This window comes from Ursus americanus, chromosome 25, assembly GCF_024610735.1.
Source record: "Ursus americanus isolate L20-20 chromosome 25, mUrsAme1.1.p, whole genome shotgun sequence".
In the NCBI taxonomy this organism is placed as follows: domain Eukaryota; kingdom Metazoa; phylum Chordata; class Mammalia; order Carnivora; family Ursidae; genus Ursus; species Ursus americanus.
In genome coordinates, this window is record NC_142151.1 from 37,201,460 (window position 1) to 37,222,490 (window position 21,031).

A 21,031-nucleotide genomic window follows, 5' to 3' on the forward strand; every position below is an offset into this window, starting at 1 on the left:
CAAATTATAGAGACAGAAGGTAGTGGTTGCCAGAGACTGGGGGGAGGGAAGAATGGTGAGTCACCATTTAATGGATACAAAGTTTCAGTTTTACAAGATGAAAAGAGTTCTGGAGATGGATGGTAGCCGTGGTTGCTCAACAATGTGAATGTACTTACTGCCACTAAATTGTACCCTTAAAAAAGGTTTAAGTGGTAAATTTTATGTTACGTCTCTTTTACCACAATAAAAAAAAAAAACTCAAAGTTGAAGACTTTGCAATGGTTGGAACAGGAAAATGTTACTAGCTACAATATTCCAAATATTTTGATAACAGCTAAAATAACTGCTACAAATAATATGAATGGAACACTACACAGCAAAGAGCACAGAAGAGCGACTGCTACATGCAACCTCACGAATGAATCTCAAACATAATGTTAAGGAGAAGAAGTCATATATACCAAAGCATTTGTACTGAATGATCCTGTTTATATAAACTACAAACATAGGCAAACCTAATCTATGCTGTTAGAAGTCAGGAAAGTGGGTGTTCTTGAAAGTAGGAGGTGGTAACCGGGAGGGAGTAAGCAGGGGGTTACTGGCCTGGTGATAAGGTCCTACTGCTTGATCTGTGTGTTGGTTATACAAGTGATTTGTAGTCTCCTTCAGAAAGTCAAGATATATGTGGAATATGATCCTGTTTTTATTTTAAAACATATATATATGCAATTCTGGGTCTCAATTCTAGGTCCCTATTATAAAATAGGAATAATCGAAGCGCCTACCTCATAGGGTCATTGTGAGGATAAATGACATCAAATGTAAGGACATATGGTAGGCATGGTGCAAGTGCTTGTGTTACTGTATCTTTGTGCATATACAACACACATATACATTTACTTTAAAGATAATACATGGTACATCAAATAAATTTAAACAAGAGCCATTTATAAATGACAGTAATAACTAAGGAGCTGGGTTGGAAGAGGAGGAGATGAATTTAATTTTACCAATTTCCCCTTTGTTTGAATTTACCGTAATAAATACCATGTGTTAATTATGTAATTGGATGGATATGCAAATAAGAAAATGTGAAATTACTTTTGAGATGTTTACCAAATTTAATAACATAAAAAGTATTCATTCCTCAAGGCACTTGAATTTTAAAAACAATACAATCAACTATGTAAAACTAGGCACCTGTGAATACAGACAGGAAGATAACATACAAAACTGGAAAATTGTTTTCTTAGAATGGATAGATTATGGTCATCCCCTCATACATGTTTTCTAATATGCTTGTCGCATTCTCCTTCCAATAATCTATTTTTAAGAAGATGATATGTACTATCAAAGACGTTCACACTGTGTCAGCACTGTCAGATCAAACCTAGCCACCTTTTCTCTTTTAACACCTATTTCAGGTTCTGACTCAACCAGAGGCCCCTTACAACCTCCCAAACCTACACATTTTCTCCCCTCCAACTCTGGAGGGGTTTTTTGTTCGTTGTTTGTTTGTTTATTTTTATCCACACCAGTGAGATGCAGACCAGTCCTACTGAGCTCCTGGGCATCCTTAGTCAGGCCCAACAATTCCTTTAAGGATGAACCACTTCCCTCACTAGACTCCCCAGGGGTATAAGGACAGTCATGGAGATTAACATAAATCTCCAGAGAGGTACATAACTTTGAGGACCACTGATCTAGCTCCTTTATTTGGCAGTATATCTAATCTACCAGGTGATGTCACCTACGTTATTGTGTTATATTATTATCTAACCATTCATGAGCTTCTGCTTTGTTCTCCCAGTTGCTCATATAAATTCCTGGGTGCAGAGTGTATCTTTATCAGTACTTAATCAACACTCCCTCCTACCGCCTACTTATTAGCACAGTCTTGCACACAACAGACCGTCAAGATATAGCTGATTTACCTATCATATATGCAAAATTGTTTTGCCACATAGATAGAATTCCTATATTTGTCCCTGTTTTTTACATGAGGAACTGAGGCACAGAGTGATCAATTAAGGTTAGGGACTCCTTAGTACCACACAATGAGGAAAGCACAGACTGGCTGATGTAGGCCAATTACCCTCTACCACACTATGTACTGCTTCCTACAACTAGAAAAAGATGGGGGTGGGGGGGGCGGATCACTTCCCTAGGGAAAGGAAGCAAGGTTAAGGAGAGCTTCATCCAAAAATAACTGATTTAATAAAATCCAAAGTTAGAAACCAGGTCATTGTATTGAGCGAAGAACAGTAGAGCATGGTAGTTACACAGAGCCTCTGTAGCCCTTCAATGCCTTTATGCTAACTCAAAAAATCCAGGTCGATGTAGCCTTGCACCAGGAAAGCCAGTTTGGCAGGCAGAGCACCTGCTATATGTCAGTTGCTGCCGTCCCTCTTAGCCCTTGTGCAGTGCATATCCTGCACAACGATACATGACAGCTCCAGGTTAAGTAGAACACAAACTCCAGAGTCAGGTTGCCTGGGGTGAGAGCCCAGTTCCAAAGCAGCTTCACCACATGACAGCAGACCCATGTTTACTTCTCTACACTTTCTCATCTAGAAAATGAGGATGATTATAGCACTTATTTTATATGGTGATTATAAAACGATTAGTCGTAAAATACAAGTCCCTTAATGTATAAGAAGGTTTGTAGGTGTTGCAAATGTGAAACTACTTTACCGTACTTGACATAAGCCCAGAGTGCAGAGTAATGAAATCTATTTAAAGGTATTTATGAGTCACACATTTATGACTGGATTTTGGATTGGAAATGAAGAACAAGACAGGAAAATTGGTTCCTGCTTTTGTAGATTATGTAGTCTACTTCTCTGAAACCACAGCAAACAATTAATGATGTAAATGTCACATCCTCAGTGGTTCTCTTCATTTGGGAAGAATTAATCATGCAAAAACCTAGACCTCTCCGCAAAAGGACTTATTTTCAAATAGGAATTGTGACATATATTTCCACCCTCTCAACAATTGTAAAAATCACTTCAATAACATTTTAGGGTCTAGCACCATACCTAGTACAACAGACATTTGCCAAATGCATGGATTTCATTGCAGTCCTTCAGAAATCAGGAGTAGTGGACACCCTCCTACTCATTAGTACCTGTGATTCCTTTAGTCCCAAGCTGAGGGCAAGTTTCTTTCGGTCTGTTTTGCTGATATATTTCTGCTTCTGAAACATTTTCTCCAGAGCCTTTCTCTGATCCTCAGAAAAAACAGCTCTTCTTAAAATACCCCTCCGAGCTTTAGAGTTGGAGTCCTGGGTCAGGAGAGGCAGCACGCTCTCTTCTCCTAGAGGGGGAAGACAGGTACAAAAGCCCAGTTAGCCTTAGTGAGGAGAAGTCAGTCTGCCTTTCCCAGAACAGTATCCTCCTTCTCTGTACCGTGGCCAAATCATCTCATCTCTGAACTCTGCACACTTAGAGCAATGCTTCTTCCATGGTTTTCATCATGGGCTCCATTGAGAACATGATAAATACTCTTTGTTTCCCAATGAGAAAAAGTACATATGCTCACCCTCCCAATTGGGGTGCCATGTTAGAAAGTCCATGGTCACAGGTTACAAAGCTCAAATGCAGAACAAACAGTAGGTGGTTTACACACTCCATTTTTCTCTAATTCTTCATTTATTTATTCATTTGTTTTTTTCTCTCAACGAAGTTTTGAACACTTACCATATGCCAGGCACTTTGCTCAATGTTACACATGGAGATACAAGAAAAATGTGTTTTATTGTACGCATGACCCATAAGATTTAGTGGAAGGCATTTACTGAAGTAGCATCACAAGTGTGAGGATGTATTCCAAAGGAGGCTGCTCTGGGCACACAAAACAAGGATCTGACCTTAATCTGGGATTCCAGGGAAAGCCTATAGGAGTCAGAGATGTTCAATCTGAGAAGGGAAGTTTGGAAGATCCCCAACCACTACCACTCCCCAGTCCGGCGGATCATCAGCTCCTTCAGGTCAGAGATATTTACTTCTTTTTCTGCCTTCTGTGGCTAGCACAACTGGTTCCCACCCTCTAAGAATTTCATTCATCATCATTCGTTCATTCATTCATTCACCTTCCCAATTGTGGTAGGAAGAATAATGGCCTTCCCAAAGATGCCTATGTGAATATGTTCCCCAGAACCTAGAAATACATTACATGACATGACAAAGGGGAATTAAGGTTGCAAATGGCATTACAGCTGCTAACCAGCTGACACTGAGATTAGAAGAGTATCCTGGGGTACCCAGGTGGGTCCAATGTAATCACAAGGGTCTTTATGAGTGGAAAAGGGAGGGAAAAAAGGAAGTCATAAAGAGAGAGATTTACTTTCTGTAATGCTACACTTCTTGTTTTGAGGATGAAGGAAGGGGCTACAAACCAAGAAATGCAGGCGGCCACTAGATACTGGGAAAGGCAAGAAACAAATTCTTCCCTAGAGCCTCCAGAAGGAACCCGGCCTTGCTGACACCTTGATTTTAGTACAGTGAGACCCATTTCAGGCTCTGACCCCCATAACTGTAAGATAATAAGCTTGTATTAAGACAGTAGGTTTGTGGAAATTTGTTACAGCAGCAAGAGGACACTCATACCTGGTATCAGGCTAACTGAGCTTATTTGAGGAAACCAGACCAACAGCACATGGTCCCTGCCCTCAATGAGCTCACATTCTCATGGGAGGACTGACATGAAGATGACAGTGGAACATAGGCACCAGGGGAACAGGGACACCAGTTTATGGCTGTAGCTGGTATGCATTTTGGTGCTTAATAATTATTTCTAAATAAAAAAGCCAATTAATGTCTCAAGCACTATAATAGAATGATCTATGAAATGCTCTGGCATCACAAAGGAGGAAGGAAGTAATTCAGAGAAAACAGGTTGAGCCAAGTCTAGAAGACAAATCCAGTTCAAGAGAGAAAGAACCAAGGCCAATCTAGGCAAAGTGACTAGCACGTCTAGAAGCACTAAGGCACACCTATAAATATGGAGAACAAACTGATGGTTGCCAAACGTGAGGGGGGGGTGAAGGATGGGGCACAAAATGAGTGGAGGGGAGTGTGAGATACAGGCTTCCAGTTATGGAATGAATAAATTATGGGAATAAAAGACAGCATGAAGAATGTAGCCAACAATACTGTTAAGAGTGATGTATCAGGACAGAAGGTAGCTACACTTGTGGTGAGCACAGCATAACATACAGACTTGCTGAATCACTACATTACACACCTGAAATTAATGTAACCTTGTGTGTCAACAATACTCAACACTTTTTATAAAAAGCACTAAGGCATGAAGGAATAAAATTTATTGCAGGAAAATTAAGCAGTCTGCAAGGCTGGGAAGGGCATGAAGCGGAGGGGGCAAGCTGGCAACCATATCCGAAGCAGATGGGCTTTGTTTCGTCTTAGAATTCTGATGTAGTTGTTCACATTTAATAATTAGAGGAGATTTCATGTGAAGTCCAGGTTTCTGACACTTCTTCAAAGGTAACCGCACTAGGCTCATCTTCCTAGAAAGCAAAGAGCTACCAGAGTGAGTAGCAGGTGCCTTCTTTTGATGGAATGTGTGACCCCCAGTTTGCCACAGCCTCACCTAGTTTGCTTTTTACCTGCCAGGCTCTTGAAGACATTTGGACTTTGACAGATTATAGAGTGGAACAGAGCCAGATCATAGAGTACTACCAGAGTTTGGGACTTTATCCAATAGTAGTGAAGATCAGTAGCGATGTATAATCAGGGTGTGACATGATAATAAACACACACGGAGTGCTGTGTACCATTATACTTACTCTGTGTTAAGCCACTTACATGCATTAATTCATTTCCTCCTGCCCAGCCTATGCCCTGAATGTTATACTATTATTCTCCCCACTTTACAGATGAATAAAATGAAGATTAGGTAGCTTAAGAAACTTTGTACAAGGGTGCATGACTACGGTGCCAAACCCAGGACAACTAATTTCAAAACAAATGCTCCTCACACTATACAATATATTCCAACCCAATCTGACTTGTATTTTAGGGAAAAAATGTCAACAAATGAATAAATCTTGTCAAATATACTTCTGTAATATGACGGCTTCCTTTCCTACTTGTCTAAAAGACTGCAGATTATCTCCCGGCGAGTCTCTCAGCCCTGGCTTACATCTCACTTTTTCATCCTCGCATTGCAAGAACCGGCCCCTCCCTCTTTCCTTCCAGCTTGGTAACATTTGTGTCTCCTCAAAAATGCCACAGCTCCTGGGATGTAATCAAGCCTAATTCTTTACAAAGGTCTAGTTTATTGTGCTCTTTCCGTTCATCATAGGAGATTCTGGTTAATTCTCTATCTACACCATCTTTTTGTGTGTGTGCCTGTCACATGCCAAGGCCATACCCTGAAGTCACATTTTGGCAACTGGATTCACTACTTCTTTATCGAAGATTTAAGTAGTTTTATAAAATATTGGTCAATAATAAAAAATATTCTAAGTATCTCAATATGTTCTTTATCTAAATGCTCTTCTTCTCTGGACTTTCCTTGGTGTAGAGGCTGTGGAACTGTGCCTTCTGCGTTAGTTCCGAGATTCATCTCTTGGGGTGCTACCTCTCCAGGACGGCTAGGACAAAGGAGTTTGGAATGTGTAATACGAGGACAGGGTTTGGATCCTGGCACTTACCTGTATGACTTCAAGCAAGTTACTCAGCCTTTTTCAGCTTATCTTACAGGGTTGCTCTAAGGATTTGATGACCTAACACAAGAAAATTTCAGTGGCTAGCCCACAGTAAGGACCCCATGAATCTATCTAGTTCTGCTTGTTGGATTTCATTTGATTCTTTAAAGAACCATACGCCACAGATACCTCCGTACAGACGAAGAAGTATGCAGGGCTGTTAAGGTCCAAAGCCACACCAAGAACACAGAGCTCAGCTGGTAGCAGGACCTTCCGAATCCAAATCTTTGGCTCCTTCCTCTGTGCCACGCTGTTTCTTTACTCAGATGTCACACATCAGAATGAAAGGGAAGAAACACTTATAAACACAGGGAGAGCTCCTGTCTGTGACCACAGGCTTCTGCAGCCTGTCCTAGACCAGTGTGTAAGCCTGGTCTACAGGGTGTCTCCTGTACGGCCTGGTAACTGTGTCTTCAAATTCCAGCATGCCCTATTACTTCATATTTTGATTCCAGCATTTTTCATTCATAACTGTATATAGTCTATCATTAGTATAGCCATATGTATTAAAAATTAAAAATTAAAAAGAAACCTAAATACCCAAAGGTAAAGAAATGTGTAAGGACATGATGCTATATCCCCTTGGTGAAATTTTAAAGGACCATTAAAGACGAGAACTATGAAGACCCGGCAGCAGCAGAGAAAATACGCTGAACTGAGTATGATAAATAAGACACATACTATGTTTACAACTAAGTAAAAATGCAGAGAAAAGAGAATAGGCAAAAATAAACATAAAATAGCCTACTATAAAGTTGTGGACAAATAATTCATCTCTATTCTGTATTTTAAAGTCTGGTCCTACTTTCTAAGAAACGCAAGCAAACATGGTAGCAACCTTTTGGGGAATAATCTGGTGGAGTGACTGAGGTGTAGCTGAGTAACTGAAGATGGTGCCAATCCACCTTTCAGGTGCTCACAGTTGATAAGGAGAGGTTCGAGAAGTATACAGCCAGCCACATCACAGTGAGATAAATAACTGCAGACCACGGCAGAGAAAGTATTTCAGAACCAGATAAGAAGCCACTTAGTCTTGGAGGCCAGCAGAGTAAGTCCTGAGAGAGAAGAAAAGCTAGAATAGCAATTTCTCTTACGGGCAATCTAGACAAAGGCAGGCAGAGCAGAGGGGTTAACATGTGCAGGCCTATGAGTGGAGTGAGGACGTGGGCAGAACACGGTGGGCCTGGAATCACACAGCTTGGTATTTCCAGATTGCTGGGTATGAGTGGCAAGAACTGAAAAGGTACATTAAGGCCAGGGGGTGACTGAAACCAGTTCAGGTCATAACTTGCCCTAGAGGAAAGCCTTTTGAGGAGGACCTGACCAACACAGCATGGCCGAAAGGCCAGTGTTTTCCGTTAATAAAACTTTTTATATCGATGTAGAAATGCACAGCAAATTTATGAATCTACAAACCTCATTTAAAAAAATCTACACATGTTTTTTCTAAGTAGAGACTTTATAAGTAGGGAGCATGATTCTACTCATCTTAGCCCCTTCTTCACCAAGACCTACAAGTTCAAGTAAAACAATGGGGTAACACTTTTAAAGATCCCTAAAACTTTTAATAGACACTCACAGGTTTTCCTATGGAGCTACTTTTAAGTAAGGAGAAAGAAGGTTCCCATCAAGGGAAGCTACAAACAAATTAGTCTCACCAACGTGGTAAATACTAACATATTGAAAATCGTGGACCCAAAGCAGACCTCAATCTCTGAAAGAGAGACCTGGAATGGTTATGATGGTCAAAGGGTTAACTCCTGGGTCTGGCCCTCAGATTTCAGTGCCTGAAAATGAACACGGATATGACTAATGACAAGCAAAAGAATATGGCAAAGATAAAGACTATGATATTATTCTTTTCTTTGCTAGTTACCCAGTTCCTCTTAGCACTGCTCTTAATACACAGATCATGCTAGTTTTTCTAAGGTTCCTAAGAGAAGGATATTACAAGATGCTACTTGTACTTTAATGCTCCTTTCCATCTCTCCCCACAGTCTTTTATCTCTGGATCTAACCATAAGCCACACTGAAGGGGCACCTGGGTGGCTCAGTCCATTAAGCGTCTTCTGACCTGATTTTTGGCTCAGGTTGTGATCTCAGGGTCCTGGGATTGAGACACACGTCGGGCTCTAGGGCTCGAGAGGGAGTCTGCTTGAGAATTCTCTCGCTCTCCCTCTGCTACTTTCTCTGCTCATGTGCTCTCTCTCCCTCTCTCTCCCTCTCTCTCTCTCAAATAAATATATATTTTTTAAAAAGCACGCTGAGGAACCTACACCACTTCCATACCTTCTAAATCTAATATGTGTTCACATTTACACCTGCAAAACAAAGATATGGACTTCAAGAACTTGTTGGTGACTCAAAATTCTCTCAGAAACTACTACGAAGTTATAAGCAACAAACACCTCTGACTATGCTTAAACTCATGACAAACGTCTGACTTGCACAGAAACTTCTAGGTGACAAAAAATAAATGAGTAATGTAAAAAATAAAAACAAACAGATACAGAATTTAAGACATGTAGAAAAGAGGCTTTAAAAGCCAGGGCCACCCATTCAAGGTGCTACAGGCTCTACCAACTTGGGAGTATTATGATGACGATGATGATGATGATGATGATGATGACAACGACGACTTTGTACCATGGCTTCCATATATATGGGGCTCAACACGTGTTACCGTATGTGGCCACTACATGCAGCATGTCATGTCATCTTTACAACAATCCCCAAAGGGAGGAACTATCACCTCCATTTTCCATAGGAAAAAACTAAGCCTCCAAAAAGTGAAGTTGTGCCCTTGAGGTCACATTATCAAAGAAGAGTGAGGCCAATCAATGCTCTTTATAATTATACCAAAGACTGTCAAAGTTCTAAGTGGGCAGACAAAGAGGTCAGGAGGTGGGAAGAGTCATATTAAAGTGGCAGAGTGACCGAGGATAAAAAAAGTTTCAAAGGCATGATTCCCTGGGTCCTGAGATGGCCCCATGCACCATCCTCCAGGAAACCCCTGTGTGTAATGGGGCTGGTGAAGGGCAGTCCAACTGGAGGTGTGCGTGTACAAATGACACTGTTGGGGAGGAGAAGTGGGGAGCAACAGAGAAACAGAACATAAGATAAACTAATGGAATCCTTCATATTTTCACGTGTGAGGACATAGCATGTGTTTGTGTATGTGTTTATTTTATATAATTCCTGTGGATCTGAGGTGTGGAGAGAGAAGATATTGAACTTCCCTGGCTTGCCCCATTTAAACTAGAAGTCTACTTTCCATTCTCTATATAATCTAGTATTTGAGAATGTTATAATACACTTCATTATCATATATTATAACCATACTGTTTGCTAAAAATCTTTCCCTAATATTAAGCCCAAATTCAATTTCCATTAAACTCCACTTGTTGGCTCCAATTATATCTTTTACACCTATACTGAATGCAGTAGATCTAATCTGAAGATAACGCTCAGGTTCTCCATATTATTTCTCTTCTCCAGGCCAAACATACTTAATCACTTTAAAAAATTCAAGACCAGGCATAGAGATCCTTCACCGTTTTAGTTCCTGACTACTTCCTGACCTGGTTTTTATATGCAAATGTGCTCACTGTGCCTTTTAAAGTGGGGCTCCAGAACTGAACAGGTGTAGACTGTCTGACCATTACAGAGGCTAGGAGGACTATTATCTCCCTTTTTCTGGGTACTGTATTTCTAAAAGCCTAACCCAACATCCCATATCATTCTGTAGAAACATACTGAGCTAAGAGCACAACCCTTTTCTTCTTTGCTCTGTTCAGCCAATTCTCTCCCTCCTCTATTCTGTATTTGTGCACTTGTTATGGGGAATCTCAAATCAGGACTTTATCAGCTGCCCCATTAGATGCACATTATGTTCAGGCGAGGGATGTAGACAAGATCAGGAACAAGCACCCTATATCACTAAGTAGCTCTGCTTCCCATCCCCCAGCCTCCACTACTTATGAACACATTTGTAGAGAAAGGGAGCTCCTTTCCTGGAAAGTTACTGAAATATGTTCACTGCCTCTGCAGAACTGTTGAATAGAGCCATCAACTTGGAAAATCTATTGTCTTTGAATCTCTGATTCCTTTACACATTCTTCCTGGTTGACTGAGTGTCATTTATCTCTGGAACACCCCTCCCTTCACTATTGAGAAGTCAAAACCTATATTCAACCTACTGCACAAACCTGATTATGTTTTCAACAAAATAATCATGCTTCTTTCTCTATTAGCACAAAATGCTCCAGCCCTCTGAAGATCTTAGAGTGCTAACGATAAATCCTTACAGAAGGACTGCCGTAGGTCTTGTCGGTTTTCTTAGGGCACGCAGCACTCCAGCTGAGAACAGCGAAAGGGAACACAGCCAGGTCAGGTGGCAAGAATACTAATCAGAGCGTTGCCCATCTTTGATAGCGATACTCACCGGACCAACTTACATTCTCAACGATAAAAGTAATAGCCCTTCCCTGCTGCCTTCAATAAAATCCTCAATCCAAATTTGGAGAGTACATTATGTTCTTCCAAGTTTTAGCCAGAGTAACATGATCATAAGATGTAGAATATAAGTTCATCTCCCAAGGAAAATGCAGAGCAGTTTGTCCCAGAAGATATTTCCGTGCTCATATTTTCACAACGTTGCTCCAAATTTAAACTTTATCTTTCAATGCATGAAAGTTTTGAAAGATCACATTCAAGTTGGGTACTCAAAGACAAAATGAAATAATTATCTGATTAATTCAATTAGCCATTCTACATAATTAAGACTTCTGTACCTCTTCAGGTTGTTGTTGTGTTTGTTTTTTTTTTAAGGTCATTCTACAGATGATTTCCACAACTTTCCATTTCATCTTAGCTGAGAAATGTGTGATTTTAAAAAGAACTTTATGGATGTAATATCAAAGATTTTCCTTCCACTGCTTTGGGGGAGGGGAGAACTTTTACCACTGCCTTTTAATTTTCCCCCCACTGTCAAGGTTGTGCTTAAAGAGCCTATTAAACCATTTATTATATGTGAGAAGGGCACTGGAAGAATGATTGTTTCCACATTGCAACAAGTTAATCATAAATCTAAAAGGTTAACAAGAAAAATGAAATAAATTTTATACAAGTGAATCATGTTAAAAGAGTCAAAATGATATTTTACTTGCTAGTTATGAACTTGTTGATCTGATCCTATGCTTTGAAAAGAGGGAACTCAATATTGTGAAACAATGATGAGGACCACAGATTTCATTGCTTATTAAAATGTTTAGTATAAACCTTGGTTTTGGCTTCCACACATGTCAGCACATTTTGGCTGAAATTTAATACAAGATTACTTGGACAGTTCATTTTCCTTCTTCTGTGCGATGGAAAAAAAATTTTAATGCTTGGGCATAAAAACTGTTCTTATTATTAAAGAAAGAAGAAAAAAAAGAAAACCTAGTAAATACCTTAAATAAAAAAGAGTACTGTGCAGATGCAGGCCTTATTAACGTTCCTTGGTATCATGGTTATTTATGTAAAATTCCTTATTGACAGCATAAATCCACCATTTCATTATTATTTGCTGCTAATACGATGACCATTACAAACAAAAAAATTAAAAATTCATTTCAGATTTATAACTAATGAGACACCAAAGTTTATTAAAAACACTTGCGGCATCTCTAAAGTGTTTTAAAATGCCAGAAATGGAGACAAACCAAGCACAGTGTTCTCTATGCTTGACTGGAGCTGCTCTGATTTACCCCTTGTATGTTTCATTAAATAAAAAAAACATAAACATGGGACTTTATAAGCCTCTAGGGAGAGACATCACAATTTACAGTGGTTATGCCAAAGGCATAAAGTGGGAAGAACTGAGAGGCAAATGGAGGAAAATGAGTCTTGCTTAAATTTTTAAAGCAACTGAAAAGATGAAGTTCTCTAGGAAATGTCTTTAGAATTCCCTTTTTTTTTTAAAAAAAAGATTTTATTTATTTATTCGACAGAGAGACAGCCAGTGAGAGAGGGAACACAAGCAGGGGGAGTGGGAGAGGAAGAAGCAGGCTCATAGTGGAGGAGCCTGATGTAGGGCTCGATCCCATAACGCTGGGATCATGCCCTGAGCCAAAGACAGACGCTTAACCGCTGTGCCACCCAGGCGCCCTAGAATTCCTTTTATGTGCTCTATTGATCAAACTGTCCCAGGTATTAGTGTACTTTTAGGGCTTAGAGACTCTTACAAAAGCACTGCTATAAAATGAGTAAACATACAGACGCACATATACATGAATGTCCGCCTGTTGCATGGGATTTTCTGTCCGTTTCCACTTACCTGACCTCCACTGCCAGAGGTTCTCTAAAATGGAAGTCCAGTATTCTTTCAAGGTTGAGGAACAGAAACTAGGTGTGGGATCTCTTTCAATCTCTATCCTGGGGATGCAACCCCAAAGATTTAATTCCAGAGACGCCACTCTGCCGTAGTATCAGCTATCTGGGACTTAAGTCTCCCCTCCAGCAGCCTTTTCCTGATACTCTAATCTATGGTGACAAATGTGTCCTTAATTTGCACAACACTTTTCAATTGCCCTCATAGGAGACCACCTTGAAGGAGCGAGTAAAGGGTTTAGTCATGGTTTCTATTTTTCTGTTTGAATCAATACATTCTAGTTAAATGGACAATTAATAGGTCACTTCCAAAATAGTGGTGTATCGGTCCTGGTTAATAAACAATCCCCAGAGTTGATAATGGGCCTATGTATTCAGCAAGTCCTGTATACACTCAGCTCATCCACTAAATCCCTTTTCAGGTGGACAGGGTTATATGGGAAGATGAGCTGGAATGAGTCTATAAAAGTCAGTTTCATTCACTGCTTTATTTTTCAGTCAAGTGCTTTAAATGGTGTCCAGAAATTCACTCGGAATGTGAGACAGGAGAAAAGATGGACACACAGAGCCTTGCTTTATGACCATACAAAAGGGCAACTGACCCTTGCCCGAGGCTTTTCCATGTGAAATGGCTCCGAAAGTTCATCTGCACAGTGAAAAATCGTGGTGAGGTCGCGTGTGGATGAGTCAAGTGAAAGTGACAATTGGTCACGGGTCTGTCACCCATTGTGGCTGGGTCCAGGCCATGTAAAGTGCTCTGTGGGAAAGTATCGGCCCCCTAAAGAGACGCTCAGAGGCCCGCAGCTCATTAAACGGCCAGCATTTGCTGCCTCACTTGTCAGGAGTCAGTCTGTTGAGCAACTGCTCTCCTGTAACGTTCATAAAACACATGAATAGAGAGGCAGCAGGGACCTGAATTCAACCCTGATAGAGCTCTGTCCTTCAGCCTGACTCAACGCCGATTTCACTTTTCACCTGACAGAGGGGTTAACCTGAATAAATGCTTTCTCTTGGGCAGCGGAAATAAATGCACCCCCTTTCTGGACTTCTTTTTCATAAACTCAGATTCTCTGCCTACAAATCCTTATTTGACCTAGAAATCTCGAGATCAAGATGAACTTAATTTCTTCTTAGTTCGACATGTTTTCTTTGGGTACGTGTGTGTGTGTGTGCACGCACGCTTGAAAGTTTTCCAAAGTTGTCGTTCTCACTTCACCCCTGGACACGGTTTACATTTTGTAATGTTCAAGGACAAGTTCTCTTGAAAATATTTCCTACAACTCTGGTTGGTTTTCTTCAAGATCATAAAGAGGAGGTATTTGTCTCCTTTTACAACCTGGACAATTTTAATTATTTTCCATGGACACCCAGTGACTTTCGTGTCACATCTTAAGCTGAAAGGAAATTTTACACAGCACAATTTCTTAGCCTTCCTTCCTTTCTTTTTTCTTCTCTAAATGAGTATTGCTACACGTTTCAGAAAGAGCCAAACTGGTCCCTCTGAGATCTTTTATATCAAATGGAAAACAAGTCGCTTTCCTTGGTGTGTCAGCCCTGGGTTTCAATGCCATTAGAAACTGCTCACAATTGCTCAGTGTGCTGAGGTCTGATAAATCTCTGGAAACCTCCTGAATAGGATCGCTGTGATTTTTTAGTGAGGATTTAGCTCCTTCCCATTGCATTACCAATTAGTTTTCCAGAGCACATTAAATCCTGCTGCTTTGGTTTACAGAATAACTGAGGCATTGCTGATGAAGCATAAAAACTTACTTGCAAAAGCAGTGGGGGATGCAGGGCGCCGACAGGACCCACCACAGCATGCTGAGTAGAATGGCGGGGCGCTCAGGAAAAAAGGTTTGGAAGACGCTGTGGAGAAAGCATTGATCTCATTGATGAGCCATTTCTTTTAGACAATATTCAAAATTCCAGTTTCCCGAAAGTCACTGAGAAAAACACTTCATTTTCTGAGACTTTACTTAGCTAGTCAAAACCTTTACTGAAATCGAAGTCATTCTAAAGTAGCCTTTATCTGTCAAGGAGATTGCCAGATAGTTTAATCAAGATTTGGAAGATATGTTGAACTCAGTGGATCAAAACCAAACTTAATTTTCTGTGTGGTCATAAACATACATCGCATGTATTCCTTTATTTAAAATATCCCAGAGCAACACTGTCCAAGAGAATGATCTGTGGTGATGAAATGTCCTTTATCTCCACTGTCCACTTGAAAATAAATATTTTTATTACTCTCTCTACATATTCAATAGCAACGTTTTTCTTATCTAAATCATATCTAGTATTATTTTGATATGTATACATACATTTTTCAAGAACACAGTAATTTCAGACTGTTATTTTAACCAATTGATAAGCATGTGTTTATTTTTGCCAATATTTTTGAAGGATATATCAAAAATAAGTGTATTGCCCAATAAGAATTTAGGTTCTCAATGCCTTCAAATTGCAAATTAACCATAAATCATAATATAATGGAAAGTTGCCAATATTAATGTTTTTTAATATCCAAATCTTCAAATAATAAAATATTTGTCTTAATGATATTTTGAGGCATACACAGATGGCTCAGTCAGTGGAGCGTACAACTCCTGATCTTGGGCTTGTAAGTTTGAGCCCCACATTGGGTATAGAGATTACTTAAAAATAAAATATTTTAAAAAGTGATATTTTGAAAATATAGCCACTAAGCAAAGTATGAAAAGGAAATCCATTTTGGCATTCAAAAGTACTATAAAACTTCAAAAAAAATTTTTTTTAAGTAGGCTCCACGTCCAATGTGGGGCTTGAACTCCTGACCCTGAGATCGAGCATTGCACGCTCCACCGAATGAGCCACCCACGCAGCCTATAAAACTTTTATAAAATTTCATTGCTATCCTGTTATTCCAATATGGACTATAAAACCATCAATGATAAATCATTCATTTTAATTTAACATCTTATATTACAAGAAAATGGCATTATTTAGGCAGAGTTACGTTTTCCATTATTCTCGTACTATATGAAGTACTTTGAAAAATAAATATCTATTTTTATGTATAAAAGTTGTCACATTATGTTTACTCTCAAGCATTTCTGCTAACTTATTTCACCTCCAAAATAAACTCTCTAGAGGTAATTAAGTTATGGCTATTGTGCTGTTTGGCACAAAATGCAATGCTGCGCTTACATACATACAATGAAACGTTTATCACGATAGCTGGAAAAACACACATAAAAGAAATATTTTTACTTTATAATATAAAGTGTAGAAAATAAGTATACTAGTGATAGTATTACAATAACAATGCAAAATATGTACAAATAACAAATTTTACTCTTCTAGCCAAAATGTTTCTCAGTCTAACCCTATGGCCCTAAAAACAGAAAGATAAAAGATGAAAAAAAAATGAGTGGTTCATTTGAGACAAGTGATCAATTAAATTCATTTGTGAAAAATGAAGTTTTGAGATATATGATCTTAGTGTTAAGTTTAACCATAGAAAGTTTTCACTGAATAGTTTGTTATATTACTATATATTATCTTCATAGAGTAAAGTTGAAATCAAAATGACATATTACCTACAGTAATAAACTCTTGTAAAACATGTTACATGACCAGGCTTCGGGTTCTATTGTGCAGAATTTCTTCGCCATTTTAAATCATCTCTTTGACATACATATATTTACACAGATTAGTTGATTCCTGATTTCCACACATAAATACACCTTGTTTAAGCTGGCTTATGTGAAAATTGCTGTGAAATTCCAATTAAGTGCTCCATTTTTTTTTTTAACATGTGCCTACTTTGACATAAGTCAAATGCTAACCCAGCTGAGCATGTGATTGCAGGGGTGTCGAACAGTACGAGGAAATAACCATTTAAAACAATAAAATACAAAACAAAGAAAAATAAAATAAACAATGAAACGCATTTAAAAATATATATTACACTTTTAAATTTTTGTAAACCACATGCTTTTTAAAGTAATGAGCAAAAAAGGAACCTCAGTTGTGATAAAAACAAAGTAACAAGTTGTCAGACCTGATAAACCTTTCGCAAGCCATTAAGAACTACTCTGAAGATGCTCTGAAAAAGGCAGAAAACAAGAAAACTTCATCCCAGATGATAACGTATTTCAAAGTCCATCAATGCAATCGAGATGCAGTCACTTTATCCCTGATCATATTGGGAATAATTCGTCATGGGCTCACTGAACAATATTGATGACAATAATATTTAAGGAGTGCTTACTATACACCGGGCACTGCACTGGCTATGAATTCAACACATGCTATCTCATTCATTCATTAGCATTCAGCCTCGAATGGGTATGCATCTGGAATGTGATGAGGACTCTTTTCAGCAAATTTTTTAAAAAAGGACAAGAGAAACATAAATATTTTAGCATAATATTTAGTAATTAGCCAGGAGGGATAAGGATTTCACGCACCGAGACTGCTAATTATTCATATGAGCTGGAACCCAGAAAACGGACACATCTCCCAAATTTTCTTTGAGAAAAACAAATGGCCTTTCCTACGCGGGGAATAAATGCACACTGTCACATGCTACAGCACGATGTTAGGTTCTGTTAGCACATTTCAGGATACTCCAAGTTTTGTATCCCACCAACAAATCTAGCCTCCAGTTTCTGTGGGAATCTGTTACAAGTCACAAACAAATCACTTAAAATTCTTGGAACTGAACTGTGAATCCAAATGACTAAAATCACTTATTCACAGAAAACCTCATGAACTTTTCACTTCTTAATCAGATGTTCTGACTTAACTGAAGCCACAGAATCAAACTATTAGCTCTTTTGAATATTTAATTAAGGTGGGAACTTAGAGCCAACATAATGGTGAACTGGCCCGATTTCTTTTTAAACTTAGCTAGATGGTTCTGTGAAACAAGCATCTCATAGCCAAGGATGGTTACAAGCCTGACTACAGAGAAATTATTTCCAAAATTCTGTTGTTTAGAAAGCAAGCAATAATTTTTAAATGGGTTTTCTGTTGTTATTTTCACCCTTCTTCTGCTGATGGAGCAGAACAATGGGTGTTTAAAAGGGGTGAAACCACATTCTTTTTATTGTCAGTGCAAAACTGTGGTACTAAGTGACTTGAGTTGACATTTCAAAGAAAGAATACTAAAGACCACTAATAAAACCTTCAAATAAATTTCAAGAGTCCACTGCAATGCAATGCCAATTGGCAGCACTTTTTAAGGATGAGGAGAAATGAGAGAAGGTTCCAAGATGCCCTACTAAGGGCAACCAAAGGGTCAAAATATACCTCCAGGAAATAACAAAGAATTAAATAATTTTTTAAAAATGGTTTTAAATGGCCTTCTTCAAGTGCCTGGCACGTGGGCACCAGGAATAAAGAAATCTAAACTTCTGACCTGAAAATAATACACAATTGGAATAGAGCGTACCCAAAAATGAGACTCCAAAGAAGGGCAACCAGACGCCCTGCGTAATAAGACCTAAGACATCACACTTACCTAATGATGTGTGATTTGTTTTATCACACAACCTGGAAGGAATTCATTTATGTGATTCACATGCAAATTTGCCTTCAGTCACAAGGGAAAGCAAGTTAAGTAAATTCATCCTTTATCTTCCTGCTCATCAGAAAACAACAGAAGTCCACATTTTTTTCCTCAATGAGTATTTCAGACACAGGAAAACAAAGGTCTTAATGTTCTGGTACAGCTCATGAGAAGATAAATCAAGTGTAGTGTCTACTTGTTTGATTCTATCCTTTTAATTCTGTGCAAATAATATTTATTGCATCTCTATCAAGTGCCACACAGTGTACTGTGTACTGGGATCACAAAGATGAAAAAGGACAGCTTCCTTCCCTAGAAGAATTTCTTCTTAGTGTTTCTTCACTTACAGATTGATATCTTCTGGTCAAACAAATGAAATGCAAATTCTTCTGTTCTCCAAAGCTAATTTTGTTCTGTAAAATCTGAGGCATTCCCCAAGAAAGAGATGAGATTTGAAAAAATTCATATGGTGCATTTTCCTAACCATTGGTTCTCAACCTTGAATACACGCTAGAATTATCTGGAGTACTTTTCAAAGATAAAGATGCCCAGGCCATACACCAATGGGGTTAAATCACACTGGCTAGGGGTGGGCTCCTCAGCACAGCATTGTTTCAAAAGCTGCACAGGTCATTACAATGCATCGCCAGGATGGAAACACTGAAAAGAACACAAAACAATGTCTGACACAGCAGGCACTCAATAAATGTTAGCTTTTACTCGGCCATTATTATGTAATTTGAGATCAACTGTGAGACAGCGTATTAAAAAAAGCAGCATGGTTAAGACTTCCACTGAAATAGAGAAGTAAGTAAAAAGAAAAGATTATTGTTAAGAAGGCTTTGTCAAAGAAGGCTTTCATCACGAACAACATCTTAATCCACACCTTAATTTGGAAGGTATTTGGAATGGCGAAGGATGAGGAAGAAGACATTCCAACAAGAAAAGATGGCATGAACAAAAGGAAGGAAGGCGAGGAGGGACATGGAGGGCAGGTTAAGAACACCAGCCCTACTGCCGGCACAAGGCCCAAAGACTGAACGCTAAGGAATGTGGTTGGAGGAGCTAAATGTTGCTGATGGAATGAAGGTATTGAAGAACAGAGTATTTTTATTTGATTTGATTGTCAAAAGGGGACAAATAAGGTTTCCCCAAGTAGCTTGGTAATATGACGAAGCTCTAATTTAGAAAAATTCACCTGGCAGTGCTGGGTGCGATGTGGCAGAGCAAAGTGGGGCTACGTGGAAAGATCGCACAGCAGTAAGAACATAAGAAGACGTGACGATAACCCTTTGTTTGAACACTGCCACTAGCATCTTCTCTAGCCTCACCTCACCAGCAAGTGGGTAGGGTCTGGCTTCTTCTCAAGCTGTGGGGCCCCAGTTCATGGCAATCATTAAATATAATCACTACATCTGCTGCCTCTCCCTTCAAGGTATCTCCATAGCAGCTCGGAAAAAATGAGCTAAATTTGAGGAAACCCATTGCTCTTTTAATTATAAAGTCGATGTCACAGGAGAGAATAGTGTAACAGAACAGCATTTGTAGCTGTCAAATTCTAAAAGCCTTAATGAAGGCTCCTTGAGCTTGGAGCTATACAACTCTGTGTGACTAATTCTTGCACTGGTCTACTCCAGCAGGAGACAGCCCTGGCAAGAATTGTATCTGATAATGGTTACCCTGATTTCTCCCTGTGGCAGATTTTAAATGGCTGCAAATTATTCAGCGCTCCTTCCATTGAGAGGTAGGGTCTTGATTTCCCCTTGCCTTGTATTTGGGATGGTCTTGCTGCGTAGTTTGACCAAAGGATATGGAAGAAAGGACATTCTGGAACTTCCACACCTAGGCCCCAAGAAGTCTTGCAGCCACTGTCTGGGGTTCTTGGAGTGTTTGCTCTTAGAACCCTCCCTTTCATAACCCAAGCATCATGCTATTAGAAGCTCAAGACACTTGGAAAGTGCAAGTGCCGACTGCTGGACTAGCTCTAGTTGAGTACCCAATCAAGAGTCAGCCATGTGTGCAGCCATTTTGGACATCCAACCCAGACGGGCCTTCAGAAGACCACAGCCCTGGCTGCCATCTAACTGTAATGAGATTCCAAGTGAGAACCACCCAGTGGAGCCCAGTCAATCCATGGGGCTGTGAGAGAAAATAATAAATTATTCCTTTAAGCTTCTAAGCTTTGAGATGGCTTTTTATACAGCAATACCCCTTTCTTCAATATTTTGCTTGTAGTGGAATGGTGGGAAGGAGTCTTTCACATCTTTCCCTGTATGTTATCAGTGGGCTTTGGCAGTATGTGTTTAAAAGTCAAATGCTGACTCTAATCTCTGTTCTTATTTTGAAATGAGGAAGTGGAGACTCAAGGAGTTTCTATGAATTGATTATGA

At 39.3% G+C, this 21,031-nt stretch overlaps 1 protein-coding gene across 1 annotated transcript in view; it reads right to left on the reverse strand.

The window, feature by feature from the left end:
• Positions 1–21,031, reverse strand: part of DBX2 (developing brain homeobox 2) — a 35,251-nt gene that overhangs the window by 6,612 nt on the left and 7,608 nt on the right. Inside the window, exons 2-3 of the mRNA XM_045800828.2 lie at positions 14,858–14,953; positions 3,113–3,300 (exon numbers count right to left, since the gene is read on the reverse strand). Of these exons, the coding sequence (XP_045656784.2) occupies positions 3,113–3,300; positions 14,858–14,953 (284 nt within the window). The remainder of the gene's footprint in view (positions 1–3,112; positions 3,301–14,857; positions 14,954–21,031) is intronic.